Below are 20,300 nucleotides of genomic sequence, written 5' to 3' on the forward strand. Positions count from 1 at the left end.
GTCAAAAAAGATCTTTATGTGTGAAAATCAAATCATTCAAGATATTGCTGGACAGTATTAGTACTATGAATACCTACCATGATAACTCAAATATATTTAATTAACTAAGTTTAAATAAATAAACATGTTAGACACAGTACTTTTACTGGAGGTATAACTTAAAACACCACTTAAACTCCATTAATTATTTAAAAATAAACTGGTACACTGAGCAAGTAAACAAAATGTCACCAACTAGCTTTCAGTGTTAAACATTTAAAATTTTGGCCTTTCATGTATTAGACTGAAGAAAAATTGAAACATAAGACGGATAAGTATTACTTACTAATAACTGCAGAAGATCAGTATATGCAGCTTCCAACCTGCGCTGGCAATCTGGGATCATCATCCGGGACTCTTGCAGGATCTCTGCCTATAATGAGAATCTCTGTGAGACATGCAGAAATGGTAGAACTTACGCATTTAGCTCATACCTCTGAAAATATATAAAATGATTTAGAGGAATCAGAAAAAAGTTACTGTTATGTTAAACTGTTCAATATTTTAATTTTAATTGTGCTTATTATAAGTTAGAAAGAATGACTATCATAATGTAAAATATACAAAGTACAAGTTTTACATCTAAACCTTTTTGGTAATCACCTTCTCATGCTAAGCAAAAATTAACTCGAAAAGCTTTTCATAGAGCATTTATTTAAAAAGGCTATTTAAAATAAACTATTTCTCCTGCTGTCACAAATCACCTTTATCCAAAATGGGATCAGCTGGTTATATAAATATCTCCTGCATCTTTTGAGTAATAAAGAAAAACAGTGTTCAGATAATATCACACGGAGATAATTACTGCATGAAAAAAGTTATTGAGTTATTGATCACATCGTGCGCACACTGCAGGAGGTTCTCACTGAAAGACAGAGGTAAAGAAAAATGAAAAGCAAAGACCAGCAGGCTCATATTTTTGATGCTTATCATGCATAAAAAGTTATTACTTATCCCTGTGCTTCATTTTAGGAGAGAGATTATTCTCCCCATGCAGTTTGATCCAAATTACCAACCTGGCACCCCTCTGAATGTGAACTTCTACTTCTGTCTATTCCTCCTGAAGACAGACACTACAGAATTAAAAACAGGAATCTTTATTTTGGAGGATATTTCTAGACTTAAAAATCCATCGTTTGAAGAAGGACTGTAACATATCAAATCATAGAAAAAGAAAAAAAATCAAAGAGATGACTGGGAAACCCAATCAATAAGAGGGTAAATACATTAGTGTCAGATGTCGGACCTCAAATAAGTCTTTTTCCTAAGGAAGTAGGAAGCTTTATTTCCTTAAACTAGTCTCAGAAAAAGACACAGTGATCATTAAAACATTTATTTCCAAAAAGTAATGTTTGGTCAAATACCTTTGGTTAAATGAGTGCAAAATCTAAACTTTAACCTAGAAGCTTTATTACCTAGCTCACATAAAAACACAAGACATAATTTAATGGTAATCATACTACATTCTAATAGAAACTTTAATAAATCCCATTACCTCTTCCTTTTCCCAAAAGTTTTGTCATAGTTCACAATGTAAATAAAAATCAAAATTATAATATACAAGGATGCTCTCTATCCACATCTCTTTTCTCAGGTGAAATCTACTGCTGAACTTGTAATTCTTTTACTAATAAGGCACATGTTGAAAATTTCAAACACAGGATCATGACTTTATTTTACAGCAATTCATACTATGCCTAAATATTCAATCATTACCACTAATTTATTTTTGTGTAACTGGTTAGTTTGAATACATGTGAAAAATCAGTGACAGGGACGTTTCATTGGGTAAGCGATTCATATTTCCTCCCCTATGGACTCCACTTGAAAATAGCTTATAGGAATTAAACAAGATGAAATGAATATAAAGAATTTGGTCAAACACATGATAAGCCAAAATGTACACTTGTAAAATTTGTTTGGCAAGCTTTAGTGTTGTCACTGAAATGAACTTTAAACAATGCTGTCCAAAATAATTTCTAGTCATTATTGTTCTATCCATTATTATAGAGCAAAACTCAATTAGTCTATCAAAACAGGACTCTGACTTAAGTAGGGCCAAAGCTCAGTCTGTCCCATACACCAGTCTCATTTCATACAATAAGCTTACTATATATTTGCAAGATGCCAGGTATAGGGGATACAAAGACGAAAAAGAGAAGGTCTCATCCTCCAATCCATATGGAAGAATAAACATGAAAATAAACACTTAACACTGCTTCAAGAAGATCATGCCACAGGGAGCCAAAGGCATACAGTACAGTGGTAACTATGATTTGGAATCCGTAAACCACATCTTAATCAAGGCCATAAATCATATACTTTACCTTCCTACAATGAATTACAACTGTCAGGAATAATTTAAAAAGACAGTATATAAGGTGTGATTATACAGTAAAGACACCCTTCAAAATACCTGAATAAACTAAAAAAGTATTATCATTCAAAGTGTTCCCCTTGGGAAGGAGTCATTCGAATGAATGGGGCCTCTGTTTAAAATATGTGGATAAACTGTCAGTTCATTCTAGTGCTTACTATGACAGGACTGAAGTTAAGTAAGAACCTTGGCACAGATATGCAGGTACAAGGAACTCAGGAGAACGCAACAGGATGCAGTCCTACTGATATCTTACTGTTTTTAAAACAAGTTATGATTTTTTGGGGGCAAGTTATTCAGGTAAAGCTGACGTTGGGGGAGGCTTAGCAAGGCTCATTATAGCAATGAATAAACTACTGACCTAAAGTATGATTAATTTTTTTTATAATCAAAACATATATACATTGGAAAGGAAAAGCCTTATTGGCAGATCTTTATTTTTTCAGAAAGAAGAGTGTGTGAAATAATCTAGCTGATGTCAAGTCCTTTTGGTACTCATCAACTGGGATAAGGTTTCTAGCTTCTTTAGTGATCCAGATCATTCACCCAGGCCTGGCTATACCTATAATAATCTATAGACACTGTATTATTAGATACTGGCTGCTTCTGGAACCAATGGTAACTGCATTAGTTTGTCAAACTGAGATCTAGAGTAGTTCAGAGATTACTGGAACAATGGTTAAGTCTTTCCTTTTACATGGTAGCAAAATGGTAATGTGATAATAAACAAGTTAAGAAATCCATTTGAGGAAAGAAAGAAAGAAAACAGTAACTATGTGAGGTGATGGATATGTTAAGTAGCTTGAACGTGGTGAATATTTATTTCACAATGTATATGTATATCAAACCATCAAGCTACATACCTTAAATATATACAATTTTAATTATACCTCAATAAAGCTGGGGAAAAAAGATATAAAGATACTCTGAGGAATAGAGAATCATACAGTCAGAAGGGACATAAGTGGTCATCTAGTCCAGCCTCCTCAGTCTACAAATGATAAAGTTGAGTCCCAAAGTGATTAGCTAGTTAACAGGTGAGTTATAGCCCATGATTCTGATTTCAACTCCAGCATGTGAATTAGTGGTAGTGGCAGTCAGTATCCAAGACAGCTTCCAATGATCCTCACTGCCTTGTATTCCTACCCTTGTGCAGTCACCTCCCACACTGAATTTGGTCTGGCACTGTGTGACCAACAGAATGTGGCAGAAATGGCATTCTGGGACTGAAGACCTGAAGCTGGGTCTTAAGAAGCCTTGTAGCTTCCGCATGGGCCTCTTGGATTCATCACTTTTGGAAAACACTTCTCTTAGGACCCAGTCACCATGCCGTGAAGAAAAAAAGAAAAAGAAAGAAAGAAATTCATTTGACTTGTGTTTTGTGGTTATTGATGAATGGTTAAGGATGTAAGAAGAATTCTATGAGTCAAAAATAATCTGGGCTCTAAGCCCTGACACATCAATCATTACTTAAATATGAATGGTCTAAATTTACCAGCTAAAAACCAGTCTACAAGAAACTCATTTCAAACATAATGAAATACAGGTTAAAAAAAAAAGGATGGAAAAACAATACATCATGCAAACATTAAAAAAAGAGCAGTACTGGCTATGTTAATATTGGATAAAATAGACTTAAGAGCAAAAAAATTATGAGGGGCACAAAGGGATATTAAAATGATCAATCCACCAAGAAAACAGTGATCCTAAATGTGTATACACTAAACAAAAGAGCTTCAAAATACATAAAACAAGAAATGGTAAAGCTAAAAGGAGAGACAAACAAATCCACAAATACAGTTGAGGATTTCAATACCCCACTCTTAGCAACTGACAGAGGTACTAGAGGAAAAAAATCAGCAAAGATATAAAAGAACTGAGTGACGCCATCAACCAGAAGATCTAACTGACATTTATGGAACACTCTACCTATGAAAGATTAATACAAACACTTTTCAAGTACTCATGAAACATTCTCTGCAGTACACTATATCCTGGATCAAAACCCAACAAACACAAAACAAACAAAAACCTCAACAAATTTAAAAGTACTGAAATAACACACAGAACATGTCTGACTATAATGGAATAAAATTAGAAACCAATAATAAAAAGATAGCAGGAGAACCTTTAAACACTTAGAAATTAAACATATTTCTAAATAACTGATGGGTTAACAAGGAAGTCTCAAAGGGAAGAGAGAAATACATAGATAAATGAAAATGAAAATACAACATGTCAACTTTTGTGAGATTCAGCTAAAGCAGTGCTGAGAGGGAAATTTAGAGCACTAACTGCTTAGATTAGGAAAGAGGAAAGATCTCAAATTAAAAATCTAAGTTTTTACTTCAGGAACCTAGAAAAAGAAGAGCAAAAGAAACCTAAAACAAGCAGAAGAAAGGAAAGAATAAATACACAATCAGAAATCAATGAAATTAAAAACAGGAAAAGAACAGAGGAAAAAAAAGCAGTGAAACAAAGAGCTTTATTTTGGAAAAACAATTGATAAACCTCTAGTTAAGACTGACAAATACAGAGTAAGAAGGCACAAATCACCAATATCAGTAACAAAATACAGAATGTCAATACAGACCCCACAACCAACAAAAGGAGAAAAAATACTAAAAGTAATTTTATAATATTGTTCATAATGCTCATAAATTCAACCACTTAGAAGAAATGGGCCAATTCCTTGAAAACTACAAACCACCAAAACTCAACTGATAAACTGAACAGTTCTAAAATTATTAAAGAAATTGGATCTGTAATTAAAGAGTTCTTTAAAAAGAACTCTCCAAGCCCAGATGCTTCCACTGGACAATCTTTATTTAAACACTTAACACCAATTTTACACAAATCTTTCAAGAAAAAAAAAGAGAGAACACTTCCCAACCTAACAAATACCGTATAAAAAAAAGTAAACTGAAGACCATTATCTCCCATAAACTTAGATGCAAAAGTCCTCAACAAAATATTAGCAAATCTAATTCAGCAATTAAGAGAATTATACAAATAAAGTCAAAATGGATTAAAGACCTAAATGTAACACCAGACACTATAAAACTCTTACAGGAAAACATAGGCAGAACACTCTATGACATAAATCACAGCAAGATCCTTTTTGACCCACCTCCTAGAGAAATGGAAATAAAAACAAAAATAAACAAATGGGACCTAATGAAACTAAAAGCTTTTGCACAGCAAAGGAGACCATAAACAAGACAAAAAGACAACCCTCAGAATGGGAGAAAATATATGCAAATGAAGCAACTGACAAAAGATTAATCTCCAAAATTTACAAGCAGTTCATGCAGCTCAATATCAAAAAAACAAACAACCCAATCAAAAAATGGGCAGAAGACCTAAACAGACATTTCTCCGAAGAAGATATACAGATTGCCAACAAACATATGAAAGGATGCTCAACATCACTAATCATTAGAGAAATGCAAATCAAAACTACAATGAGATATCATCTCACACCAGTCAGAATGGCCATCATCAAAAAATCTACAAACAATAAATGCTGGAGAGGGTGTGGAGAAAAGGGAACCCTCTTGCACTGTTGGTGGGAACGTAAATTGATACAGCCACTATGGAGAACAGTATGGAGGTTCCTTAAAAAACTAAAAATAGAACTGCCATACGACCCAGCAATCCCACTACTGGGCATATACCCTGAGAAAACCATAATTCAAAAAGAGTCATGTACCACAATGTTCATTGCAGCTCTATTTACAATAGCCAGGACATGGAAGCAACCTAAATGTCCATTGACAGATGAATGGATAAAGAAGATGTGGCACATATATACAATGGAATATTACTCAGCCATAAAAAGAAATGAAACTGAGTTATTTGTAGCGAGGTGGATGGACCTAGAGTCTGTCATACAGAGTGAAGTAAGTCAGAAAGGGAAAAACAAATATTGTATGCTAATACATATATATATGGAATCTAAAGAAAAAAAATGGTTCTGAAGAACCTAAGGGCAGGACAGGAATAAAGACACAGATGTAGGGCTTCCCTGGTGGCGCAGTGGTTGAGAATCTGCCTGCTAATGCAGGGGACACAGGTTCGAGCCCTGGTCTGGGGAGATCCCACATGCCGCGGAGCGACTAGGCCCGTGAGCCACAATTGCTGAGCCTGCGCGTCTGGAGCCTGTGCTCCGCAACAAGAGAGGCCGCGATAGTGAGAGGCCCGCGCACCACGATGAAGAGTGGCCCCCACTTGCCGCAACTAGAGAAAGCCCTCACACAGAATCAAAGACCCAACACAGCCATAAATAAATAAATAAATAAATAAAATTAAAAAAAAAAAAAGACACAGACGTAGAGAATGGAGTTGAGAATACGGGGAGGGGGAAGGGTAAGCTGGGACGAAGTGAGAGAGTGACATGGAACATATATACATTACCAAATGTAAAATAGATAGCTAGTGGGAAGAAGGTGCATAGCACAGGGAGATCAACTGGTGCTTTGTGACCACCTAGAGGGGTGGGATAGGGAGGGTGGGAGGGAGACGCAAGAGGGAGGGGATAGGGGGATATATGTATATATATAGCTGATTCACTTTGTTATAAAGCAGAAACTAACACACCATTGTAAAGCAATTATACTCCAATAAAAATGTTAAATAAAAAAAGAGAGAATTATATAACACAATCAAGGCTGGTTCAATATTTGAAAACTAATCCATGTAATTCACAGTATCAACAGGCCAAAGAAGAAAAATCATGTGATCTTACCAAATGACACACAAGAAGCATTTGACAAAATCCAACACCCATTCATGACAAAAATACTCAGCAAAACTGTAAATAGAGGAGAATTTCAACTTGAAAAAGACCATCTACAAAACCCCTACAGCTAATATTTATGTAATGATAAAAAACTATCTCCCTAAGACTGGGAACAAGGTAAGAGTGTCCACTCTGACCATTCCTATTCAACATAGCACTGTAAGTTCCAGCCAGTGCAACAAAGCAAGAAAAGAAATAAAAGACATACAGATTTAAAAGAAATAAAACTGTTCTTATTTGCAAATGACAGATTGTCTACATAGAAAATCAGAAGGAATCTACCAAAAACTCCCAGAACTCATATGTGAGGTCAGCAAGGTCACAGGTTATAAGATCCACACACAAAAAATTGACTGCACTTTTATACCTAACAACAAATACAGCATTGGAAACTGAAACTAAAAACAATACCATTTACAATAGCGTCAAAGAAAAGGAAACACTTAGGTTTAAATCTAACAAAACATGTACAGGCTCTGTATGCTGAAAATTACAAAATACTTATGAAAGTTAGACCTAAATAAACTGGAGAGACTTACCATGTTCACTGATTGGAATACTCAACATGGTAAAGATATCAGATCTCCCCAAGTTGATCTATATAGGTTTAATGCAATTTCTATCAAAATCTTAGCAAAGTGTTTTACAGATACAGACAAGCTTATTTTAAAATTTTTATGGAAAAGCCAAGAAACTAGAATAGGTAAAACAATTTTGAAAGAAAAGAAAAGCAACTGAGAGGGCTCAGTCTTCCCTGTGTTAAGGTTCACTATACAGCTATAGTAATCAAGATAGTGTGGTACTGGTAAAGGGTTAGACACAGATTAATGGACCAGAACAGAACCCCAAAATAGACCCACACAAATAAGTCCAACAGGTTTCTGACAAAGGTACAAAAGCATTTCAATGGAGGAAGGATAACCTTTTCAATGAATGCTGCTGGAACAACTGGGCACTTACTGGCAAAAACATGAACCTTTAATTAAACCTCATACCTTACATAAAAATTAACTCAAAATCAATCAAAGCCTTGAATGTAAGACATAAAACCACACAACTTTTAGACAAAAAGAGAAAATCTTCAGGACCTAGGTCTAGGCAAGGAGGCTTTAGATTTGAGATCAAAAGTATGATTCACAAAAGGAAGCATTAGATGTAAATGAGGTGTTCTCAAAGTTAAAAACTGTTGCTCAGTAAAAGATTGTGTTAAGAGGGTAAAAAGACAAATTAGAGACTAAAAGAAAATATTTGCAAACCACATATCCAACAAAAGGCATTTATCTAGAAAATATTAAAAATTCTCAAAATTAAAAAAGTAAAAAAATAAAATATCTATTTAGAAACTGGGCAGAAGACATGAACAGACATTTCACTGAAGAGGATATACAGACGGGCAATAAGCAAATGAGATGTTCAACATTATTAGCTATTAGGGAAATCCAAATTAAAAGCACAATCAGCTATCACTACACACTTATCATGTAGGTGATGGCTAAATGCTAAAATTAAAAACAGTGATAACACCAAATGCTGGTGAGGATGTGGAGAAGTCAAACCATGCAAACATCATTGGTAGGAACGTAAAATGGTACAGCCACTCGAAAAGAGTTTGGTAGTTTCTTTTAAAACAAAAAATGTACTAATATGACCCAGCAATTGCTTGGGCATTTATCCCAGAAAATGAAAACTTATGTTCACATAAAAATTGAATATGAACGTTCATAACAGCTTTTTTTGTATCAGCCAAAACCTGGAAACAATCCAAGTGTCCTTCGATGGTTAAAATGCGGTACATTCATTCCATGGAACACTACTCAGCAACAGTAAGGAACAAATTATTGATAACACTCAATGACCTTGATGGACCTCAAGAAATTATTAAGTGGAAAAAGTCAATTTCAAAAGGTTACACACTGTGTGACTCCATTCCATGTTATATAACATTCTTTAAAGAGTGTTAATTATTTAGGATTTAAGGGGTGGAGAGGACAGGGGCTATAAAGAGATAGCAAAAGGCAGTCTTGTGATGGAATGGTTCTCCATCATGATCGTGTAGCAGTTACACATGCTACACATGCGATGGAATTGCATAGAATTATATGCACACACAATGAGCACATGTATAACTAGTGAAATGTAAATAAGCTCTGTGGTGTACCAATGTCAGTTTCATGGTTTGGATACTGTAATTATGCAAGATGCTACATTGTAAAAGGAATGGTAAAGGGTATATAAGACTTCCCTGAAAATTTTTTGCAACTCCCTGTGAGTCTGTAACAAAAAACAAAAAAAGCAAGTGTATAAATAGAACACCATTTATAAACCTGATTATATGTACCAAGAGACAATAAAATTTTAATTATTGATAAAAAAATCTGGTGTTTCTTGCAGCCATGTAAGAGACCCTTGGTCAAATTCCTCTTTGTAGACTGAAACCTCCTATTATTTTCCATATATTTAATGAAAAAATTTCCCCTTCAGTTTTAGGAAAAAGAAATAGCAAATTGTGAACGTTAACTCATGTTTCAAGTAAATCACAAAAAATGTGGTGCAAAATTTCACAATACTGCAATTATATGTAATAAATGTAAGGCTTTTATGAGAAATCTTTGTTGAAAATTGTACCAGTTTGTCCTTTAATATTAATTCTGGAAGGTAAGAAATGCATCATGCCTTAGGTAAAATAACTGAGATATGTTTGATTGTCATTATTACCAATCATTTCTGTTCCAGAATAGGCTTAAAAAAAAAACCAAAAAAAGATGAGAATACCTTCACCAGTTGAGGGCAAAATCCTCTGTAACCATCCCTAATCGGGGGATGAGGATATTGGAGAAAAAGAGGAATATCATAAGCAAAAGGCTAAAATCAATATTTAGTCAACATTTGAATGTTGTGTTATAGAATAACTCTTTGACTGGTATTTTGGCTTATTACAGTCCTGAAACTTCTGCCTAGTTATTTATTTTAAAACAACTAAAATTAAGCCCAGTGCAAGAGAGAACAATTTTGGCAATCAATTTCAGGTAAGAAGTTTGACAGGGACCAAGAGACAGCATTGTATGCGTATGTTATAAAATATTAGGGCTGGTTCAGAAGATCTAGGAAAGCCAGAGCAAAATGGAACCAAGTGAGAGAAAAGCCAAGGTAGTGCACAGTGACTGGGGATGGCATTTAGCTCAGAAGAGGAGGAAATACAGGGAGAAGAGTAGAGAACCCACAAAATCTGGCACTTGGCTTCCATATTTTTTATGAGGGGCATCAGCAAATGTCACGAAACAATTCCTGACCTTAAAGTAGTAGGCAATTAGGAAAAGAGCAGTGCTTCTGGCAACGCAACTCCCCTTGCATATAAGAAAAAACATGTACGGCTGGCCACCGCAAAGCTAAGCTAGGAAAAGGAATTGAGAAAAGCATGTAGGCTGGGCTAAAGACAAGGTTTCATGAGACCCTGAAACAAAACTGCAACTGACAACTGTATACACTGCAGGTTGAGAATATCAGAAAACAAAAAAACTTATTGCTCTGTAATTAGATATGGGTTGGTATTCTTGAATTTAAGTACTAGGCTGACTATGAATCTAGGAAATCATGTTATAAACCATGACCACTGTGACAAAAGAATTTTAACATGGCTGAGTTTAGAAAGGGTTTTTGAACAAATTTTTTCCCCTTTTACATCTGCATATGTAGTCAATGATATAACCAGTAAGTGGCTAATATCTTTTTTTAAATTTTTTTATTTTTTAACATCTTTATTGGAGTATAATTGCTTTACAATGGTGTGTTAGTTTCTGCTGTACAACAAAATGAATCAGCTATACATATACATATATCCCCATATCCCCTCCCTCTTGCGTCTCCCTCCCTCCTACCCTCCCTATCCCACCCCTCTAGGTGGTCACAAAGCACTGAGCTGATCTCCCTGTGCTATGCAGCTGCTTCCCACTAGCTATCTATTTTACATTTGGTAGTGTATATATGTCCATGCCACTCTCTCACTTCGCCCCTGCTTACCCTTCCCCCTCCCAGTGTCCTTAAGTCCATTCTCTACATCTGCGTCTTTATTCCTGTCCTGCCCCTAGGTTCTTCAGAACCACTTTTTTTTTTTTTAGATTCCATATATATGTGAGTGGCTAATATCTTTAAGTTAACAATTAGAACACAGGATTCAATAAAGAGTTAATCCTTACCTATCAAGTAGTAATTTTACTGAAAGATAATCAATATATAAATACAAATGAAATAAAACAGATTCTGTGATAATCTGTGACATTATTTGCAGAATTTTATTTAGAAAGGAAACACATTCCCCATTCCAAGTAACTTACAACTCATATTCTAGCTATAGGACTATTTTAAAACACATTATTGGTGATGAAACGAACAGGGCAAAGAAAAAACTAAACAAGGTCACTAACTACACAAGTGGGAAAATAAACCAGATGGGGTCTAAGAAGGACCTGGGTGAAATAAGTGATACACTATGTTATAATGTTTCTCACTAGATGTGGGAAAACAATACAGTACCTTAAAGTGAGAGAGATACAAAAGTGATATGAATATTTATGGCAGTATATATTAAAAAAGCATTTAACATAATGTTAAGAATCAAAAAGTTACATTTCATATGTAAATCCTTATGAAGGGCAGTTAGTTTACAAAAGTCAACATTTTGGGGGACATACTATATCTGCACACCTGTTTACAAATCCTCTCTCAATTTAAGAATATCTGACACACAAATGTCCTTTGCTAGATCATACATAGAGGAAGGGAGGCTCTCCTGGAAGCTCAAGAAAATAAGAAAGTTCTCTTCTTGTATAACCTGAAGAAGGAGACAGTTCAAGTGCCACTGCATTCCTTGTGCACAACAGAAGGCAACTACCTACAGAAAAATCCATTTTAAGTGATTAATTTTGCTTAATTAAGTCTGGGTTAAGTGTGCATTACCATCTGTAACATAATTTATATGATGAAAACCACTATGAGTTCATAAAGCTGATTTAAAAAATAAGTCTTGAGATATAATCTGTATAAGCTCTTTTATATTCTCCTTTTACCTAGTGTCATCTGGATTTTATTCCAAATGCACTGGACACTGGATTTTAAGTAAAGGGATAAGTAATCTGATGTACCTTTTAAAGAGATCAACCTGGCTGCTGTGGTATGAAAGGAATGGAGAGTTATCAAGAGACAAAGAGGATATCAACCAGGAGGCTTTTGCAGTAGTACAGGCATGAAGTGATAGTGGACTGGACTAGGATAGTGGCAGTAGAGAAAGAAATGGAAGGAAAAAGAAACAGGACTTGGTGATCAAGAGAAGACCCGTAAGTTTTGGTTTGGGTATCTGAATAAGTAGACGTACCATTTATTGAGAGGGGGGAAACAAGAGAAAGACTAGCTTCTTGTTTCAGGGAGGTGAACTGGGTTGAGGGAAGACCAAGATTCTTATCTTGAACACACAAGGGATATGTCAAATTGGTGATCAGTTGAATATACTGATATATATTGGAGTGATTGGGCCCAGAGATAGAAATTTGGGAGATACTGGCACCAGAATGAATGTCAAGTAAGCAGGAATTCTGGGTTTTTCTGTTTTGTTGTTGCTTTTAATGCCATGTCTAAAAGAGTGCCTGGAACAGTATTTGGCAAGTAGCAGGGGTTCAATAAATATCTGCTGTGCAAACAAATGAATGGGCATAAAGATGGTACTTAAAGTTAAAGGATGGTATGAGATTACCTAGAGAGGAAAGAGGAATTGTAGCTAGAACTCTTAAGGTTAAAAAAAATTTTTTTAAAGATAGAGAAAGAGACACATAGAGAGAGATGGGAGAGAGAGAGCGAGCTGGGAGAGGGAGAGTTTCAGCAAAGGAGACTGAGAAACAATGGCAGTGAAACCTGGAGACCATTCTATCAAAGATGCCAATATAAAAGAGCATTCCAAGGAGAGAGTGTCAAATGCTGTAGAGGTTATGTAAGAAAGAAGTGATAACAATGTCACTGACGGTTGTAACAAGGGCTCAGGCACACAATCCACTCTAACAGGAAGGAAGGTGGGTAGTATGGGTACAGGTGCAGGTAGATTGATAGATTTTGTGGTGGGAATATAAGTTCCCTTGACAGCCTCTATTTTCTCAAGCAATTACAAAACAAGTGTCAACCAGGAGTGAATATAAATTAAATATTATGATGAGAATAAATAAAGTGTTATGAAACCACAGAGGAGGGGCACCTAACTCAGTGTTAGGGTGGAGTGTAGAGGAGGTTTAAAGAATAAGTAGGAATTAATAAGGAGAGGGTAGGCAGGACCAGTAGGAAGAACATCCCAGACATATGTAATATCTCAGAGGTAAAGGAGAAAGGGCTTGTTCAGGAAACTAAAAGGCAGGACCTAAGAGGTCCAGATAGGGACTGGCAAAAGATGAGGCTGGAATGATAAGGAGGTACCACAATTAAGAAGAGCTGTGTATACAATGCTAAGGAGACTGAAACTTGTCATGAGGATAATCAGAAGCAGCCACTGAAATGCATAATGTGTATATGTGTGTGTGCGTGCGTGTGTGTGTGTATAATTTTGGTGGTCTTCATATCAGTTTGGGAAAAATATCTGTAAATATAAGTATATTTAATTATAAGACTAGGCCATTTTATATTTAATACTTAAAACTGGAGAGGCAGTACTGCTTAATGGCTGAGTACAAATTCCAGAGCCAGAATGCCTGTGTTCAAATCCCAGGTATGCCACTTAGCAGTTGGATGACCATGGGCAAGTTATTTAACCTGTGTTTCAGTTTCCTTATTTTTAGATGGTAACTTTCCTTATTTTTAAATGGAGATTTTAATAGGACCTTTAGTAGGACCTTCTCAGAGGGCTGTTAATCCATTGTTAATATGGTATTCTGTAAATGTTAGCTGTTATTATTTAAGATATAATTTTACCTGCTTTTTAATAGCATAATTTTCACCATCTTCGGCTTTCATTTTTTCAATCTTTTCTTCTTGTTGTTTTGCTTCTTTCTCATACATCATTTTTTCTTTGACCAATCTATAAATAAACCAAAAACTGTTTCAGAGAATTAACTTTCTCTCTAGCAACAGACCAGAAAAAACAAAGAAACTCTGTAAATATAAAGTATACTTTAAAAAGCATACGTACTAGATGGGGAGGAGAAGGGAAGGGAAGAAAAATATGTTAGCCACAGATGTATGAACCTCATGACCTTAAGTTTTATACCTGCCTAAAGCAAGTCAATCTATCAAAGCATAGAATTCTTAAATTTTTAATTAAAAACATTCCATTATAGTAACTGTATTTACAATGTAAAAATAACATTCAAAATTATTATATACTAACATTTCTATATTGTTTGCTTTACTTATTTACTTAAAATTGCATTAATAATGTATTTGTTTCAGGTGTACAATATAGTGATTTGATATTTTTATATATTATGAAATTATCACCGCAATAACCATATGTCATCTGTAACCATACGAAGTTGTATCTCTTAATCTTCTTCACCTATTTTGTCTGTGTCCCCAACCCGTCTTCCCTCTGGCAACCACCAGTTTGTTCTCTGTATCTATGAGTCTGTTTCTGTTTTGTTTTGTTTTTTAGACTCCATATGTAAGTGAAATCATTCGGTATTTTCTCAGTTTGACTTATTTCACTTAGCATTAACACCTTCCAGGTCCATCCACGTTGCTGATGAGGAGTAACCAAAAAAAAAAAAATGCTAAGACCAATGTCAAAGAGGTTACTGCCTATATTTTCTTCTAGGAGTTTTATGATTTCAGGTCTTGCATTAAAGTCTTTAACACATTTTGAGTTTATTTTTGAATATGGTGTAACAAAGTGGCCCAGTTTCATTCTTTTGCATGTAGCTGTCCAGTTTTCCCAATATCATTTATTGAGGAGACTGTCTTTTCCTCATTGTATATTCTTGTCTGCTTTATCATAGATTAATTGACCATATGAGTGTGGGTTTATTTCTGGACTCTCTATTCTGTTCCATTCATCTGTGTGTCTGTTTAGGGCCAGTACCATATTGTTGGCTATTCGGGGCCTTTCGTGGCTCTAATGTCTTTTTTTAACTGATATATGTTATCCAAATTTTTATACATGTACCTGAAACAACATAATGGTAAAAGCTCAGCTTACTGAGAAAAAAGTCAGTATATTGCATGCCAAATCCAAAACAAAGAAAGACTAGGTTATTTTCAACAACCAAAGTGTTTAAAAAGTATTTACTATGCACTTAATTTTGTGTCTGACCTTCCTGTGCGAGGGACCGGGATATATAATTTAGACATGGTTCTCTCACAGACAAACAGTGGAAACAAACAAGTATTTAATTGCTAAAGCAAGAAAGGGTATTGACAGAGATCAGGAAGATTTTCAACAAGAAGGAACAGAGCAATACGAAGTTCTACTAATTATTCCTCAGATAACCAAACTTCAATTAACCATAACAGTGCAATCTCCCCTAATTCTCATTAATCAAAGTTTTAATGTAAAAGAAAAGTGCAGTCCAAGAAAACACTAATGTTCCCATATACATATTTCCTAAGGAACAGAAGAAAAAAACTTTCACAGTCCCATAGTTATTAAAAGCAGCTTTTTTCATCTGGCTTGCTGACTTACTTCTAGACCTATGTTACTGGGATGGAATTAAAAATCATATTAGAGGGCTTCCCTGGTGGCGCAGTGGTTGAGAATCTGCCTGCCAATGCAGGGGACATGGGTTCGAGCCCTGGTCTGGGAAGATCCCACATGCCGCAGAGCAACTGGGCCCGTGAGCCACAACTACTGAGCCTGCGCGTCTGGAGCCTGTGCTCCGCAACAAGAGAGGCCGCGATAGTGAGAGGCCCCCACTTGCCGCAACTAGAGAAAGCCCTCGCACAGACACTAAGATCCAACACAGCCATAAATAAATAAATAAATAAATAAAAATAAAAATAAAGGAATTCCTTTAAAAAAAAAAGTAAAATAAATATTCTTCTTTAAAAAAAAATCATATTAGAGCATGGCTTTTGTCTAATCATTTGCAATGAAGATTTTTAAGTGTATTTCAAAAGACAATTTAATTTTCATATTCTAATAGGACTTAACATAAGTTCACAAATCTAAAAAATCTTTTGTCATACTACTTGGAAGGCTTTTAAGTCAGCTTTAGTTTGGATTTAAATCACCACATAAACTGCATACTAAATATGAAAATACTAAAATGTTCCAGTTTGGAATTTTGAGTTATGCAAGCAAGGCTCATCCTGTCCTTCATGATCCTGCACTAGTGACATAGATGGAAAGAAACATAACAAAAAGTTAACAGTATTTACAGTAGAATATAATATGTGACCTTCAAATTCTCATCCTAAAATATCTCAAAGTGAAAAACAAAACAAAATAGGTATAAATTTTATATTGCCATGAATATAAACGAACAACAAAGGATATTCAAGAAACAAATAACAAAGGATACCTGGGAAACTACTATTTGTGGTTACCTGAGGAGAAAAGCCCTAATGATTTGGGGTAGGGATGGTCAGCTGCGAGGTAAATAGAGAGGCTTTCATTTTATGCCTCTCAATAAAGTTCCAGGGTTTTTTTCCCCCATGTATAAGTATTACTTTTATCAAAAAAATTTAGATGCTTATAATTATCTCTGAGTGGCACAATTCTGAATGATTTTAAAGTCTGCTAGTTACTCCTTTGGCTATATTTTCTATATGTTCTGGAATAAAGCAAAATTCAATTAGAAAGATACCAAAATATACCTAATAGTTGTAATTCTCTAAACATTGCTATCTTTTGCTAGTTTTTCAAATGCTATTAAAATAACAAGTACAAATAAATATAAAGTCATAACATTATACTTTAAAGGCACAATTAACTGAAAATATTTTTTTTTAAAGGAATTCCTTTATTTTTATTTATTTATTTATTTTTGGCTGTGTTGGGTCTTTGTTCCTGTGCAAGGGCTTTCTCTAGTTGCGGCAAGCGGGGGCCACTCTTCATCGCGGTGCACGGGCCTCTCACTATCGTGGCCTCTCTTGTTGTGGAGCACAAGCTCCAGACGCGCAGGCTCAGTAGTTGTGGCTCACGGGCCTAGTTGCTCCGTGGCATGTGGGATCTTCCCAGACCAGGGCCCGAACCCGTGTCCCCTGCATTGGCAGGCAGATTCTCAACCACTGCGCCACCAGGGAAGCCCTGAAAGTATTTTTTAGTCTTACAAACCCCACACCTACAGAGAAACATAGCAAGTTCAAAATTTGGTCACTTTTAGTAGTTAGACAAATATATAAGAGTAAAATAAAGAAACAAGAAAAAGCAACAGAAAAGGATAGACATAAGGAGAAATTTTAAAAAGTGACAGCCATCTAGGTAATGATAATCAAATGATAACAAACTACTTAAATGTCTATGTACGGACATAACGTGATTTTAAATATGCAGGCCAGTGTTTTATACAAACTATTCCATAGTACATTAGTAGTCAAATAAGCTTAAAAAACACTGCTTGCCAAATCTTAAAAATTTATGATATGTATTTGCACATTAAAGGGTCCTGAGAAATCTTGTAGTAAGAAAATCAGTTTAATTTTGTTCAACTGCAAGCTTACTTGAGGCAAAAAAGAACTTTCCCCCACTCAGCATTCTCCAGAACAGCTGCCTCTCAACACAAGTTTGAGAAGTACACTGTAGTAATCTATAAACTTTACACAAATCTGCATACAACACATTTAAATATACTGTTCATAAAATTCTAAATAGAATAAAATTTGGGGGTAAATCAAGAATTAAGAAACCTTGGGATAAAAAGTTTTAGCTTAATTTGATATCTTGATTTTACAGTTTCTCATATGGTAAGTAAGATTTTCATAGTTATAACCGAATTTGTACTTACGGCCATCTAGTAACTAACAGCCCAACACCAAGCCATGCTAAAGATACAAATGACAAGCCTGCAATTAATGATAGTAAGAAACTGTAATAAACTGATCTAAAAAAATTTGATATTTAGAAGAACATTTTATATGGATATTTTCAAACAAAAAATGTAGAGAAAATAGCATAATAAACCCCAGGTACTCATCACTCAGTCAACAATTATTAATATTTTGGCAATCTTGTTTCATGTATCTCTTGCCACTTATTTGTGTATTTATTTATTAGTATTTTTAGATATTTTACCTTTGGTTTGATTTTTGAAGTTAAAAGCCTATGACTTCCACCCCCCCCCCCACCTTGCACCATATACAAAAATTAACTCAAAATGGATCAAAGATCTAAAAAGCTAAAATTATAAAACTTTTGGAAGAAAACATAGAGGTAAATCTTGGTGACCTTGGACTTGGCAATGACTTTTTAGATATGACACCAAAAGCACAAGAAAAAGAAAAAAAAAATTGGCCTTCATCAAAATTTTAAAAACTCTGTGCTTCAAAAGACACTATCAGAGAATTCCCTGGTGGCCCAGGGGTTAGGACTCTGTACTTTCACTGCTGAGGGTCCAGGTGGCCAAAAAAAGACACTATCAGGCAAGTGAAAAGACAACTGCAGAATGAGAGAAAATATTTGCAAATCATATACTGGATAAGGAACTTGTATCTAGAATATATAAAGAACAATTCAATAATAATAATAAAATAAGTTTAAAAAATCCAATTAAAAATGGGCAAGCTGAATAGACATTTCTCTAAAGAAGATATACATATGCCCAATAAGTACATGGAAAGATGCTCAACATCATTAGTCATCAGGGAAATGCAAATCAAAACCATAGCAAGATAGCACTTCACACTCATGAGGATGTTTATAATCAAAAAGTCAGATAATAACAAGTGTTGCTGACAAGAATGTGGAAAACCTGAAACCACCAAACACTGCTAGTGGAAATGTAAATTGTTGCAACTGCTTTGGAAACTTGGCCATTCCTCAAAAGCTTAAACACAGAGTTACCGTATATCTCGGTAATTCCATTCCTGAGTATATACCCAAGAGAAATGAAAACATATGTCTACATGAAAACTTGTACATGAATGTTCATAGCAGCATTATGCATACATAATAGGCAAAATGTGGAAACAAGTTAAAAGTCCATCAACTGATGAATGGACAAACAATATATGGTATATCATACAATGGAATAATATTCGGCATACAAAGAAATGAAGTACTGAATCATGCTACAATCTAGATGAACCTTAAAAACATTATGCTAAGTGAAATAAGTCAGACATAAAGGCCACATATTGTATGATTCTATTTATAGGATATATCCAGTATAGGTAAATCTATAGAGACAGAAGGTAAATTAGAGGTTGCCTAGGATGGGGGAATTTGGAGGGTAATAGCTAAAGGGTTTGAGGTAATAAAAATGTTCTAAAAATGACTGTGGTGACAGCTGCACAATTCTGGGAATATACTAAAAACAAACTAAGTGTAGACTTTAAGTGGGTGATTTATAGGGTATCTGAATTACATCACAATAAAGTTGTTAACAAAAAGAAAAAGAAAAAAAGCTTGTGACCATAAATTCAGCTATAGGGGAAAGCTGTAAGTAGTACCGGATACATTCAAACCTGGACTTATTGAGAGTTGAACATGTGAACATCATGTATAGAAATTTGCATTTGACTTATAGTTTAAAACTGCTTTAACAATAATTTTCCGTATTAAGATAAAAATATCCTCTGAGGTTTAAAATTTCAAAATAAAATCATTAATGCATATCACTATAGATATTTCTGTAAAAGTTCCTTTGACATAGAAAATGCTAGGACAGAGATGGCAAGTTGCCAGCCTGCCTAAATGGGACCTCAAGATGGTTTTATTTTATTCACAGAAAGAATTAAAAAAAAAAACCAAACATATTTGTTACCAAATTAAACAACTGGGAGATTTAAGTCTGGATTTCTGGCTTCTCTTAAGATGTTTTTTATAAGGGAATATTAGGCCTGCATCCTACTACTGGATGGAACTAAGTAGTGGCTGTTGACTGTTTTAGATGAGGCATGTGTTGCTGTTCACTGTGCCCCAACTCATACGACTCCCTGTTTCTCAAACACTCAAGCCTT

At 34.9% G+C, this 20,300-nt stretch overlaps 1 protein-coding gene across 1 annotated transcript in view; it reads right to left on the reverse strand.

Moving 5' to 3' along the window:
• Positions 1–20,300, reverse strand: part of TBCA (tubulin folding cofactor A) — a 100,729-nt gene that overhangs the window by 2,111 nt on the left and 78,318 nt on the right. The window contains exons 2-3 of the mRNA XM_057541381.1: positions 14,160–14,265; positions 326–412 (exon numbers count right to left, since the gene is read on the reverse strand). Of these exons, the coding sequence (XP_057397364.1) occupies positions 326–412; positions 14,160–14,265 (193 nt within the window). The remainder of the gene's footprint in view (positions 1–325; positions 413–14,159; positions 14,266–20,300) is intronic.

This window comes from Balaenoptera acutorostrata, chromosome 2 (assembly GCF_949987535.1).
Source record: "Balaenoptera acutorostrata chromosome 2, mBalAcu1.1, whole genome shotgun sequence".
Classification (NCBI taxonomy): Eukaryota; Metazoa; Chordata; class Mammalia; order Artiodactyla; family Balaenopteridae; genus Balaenoptera; species Balaenoptera acutorostrata.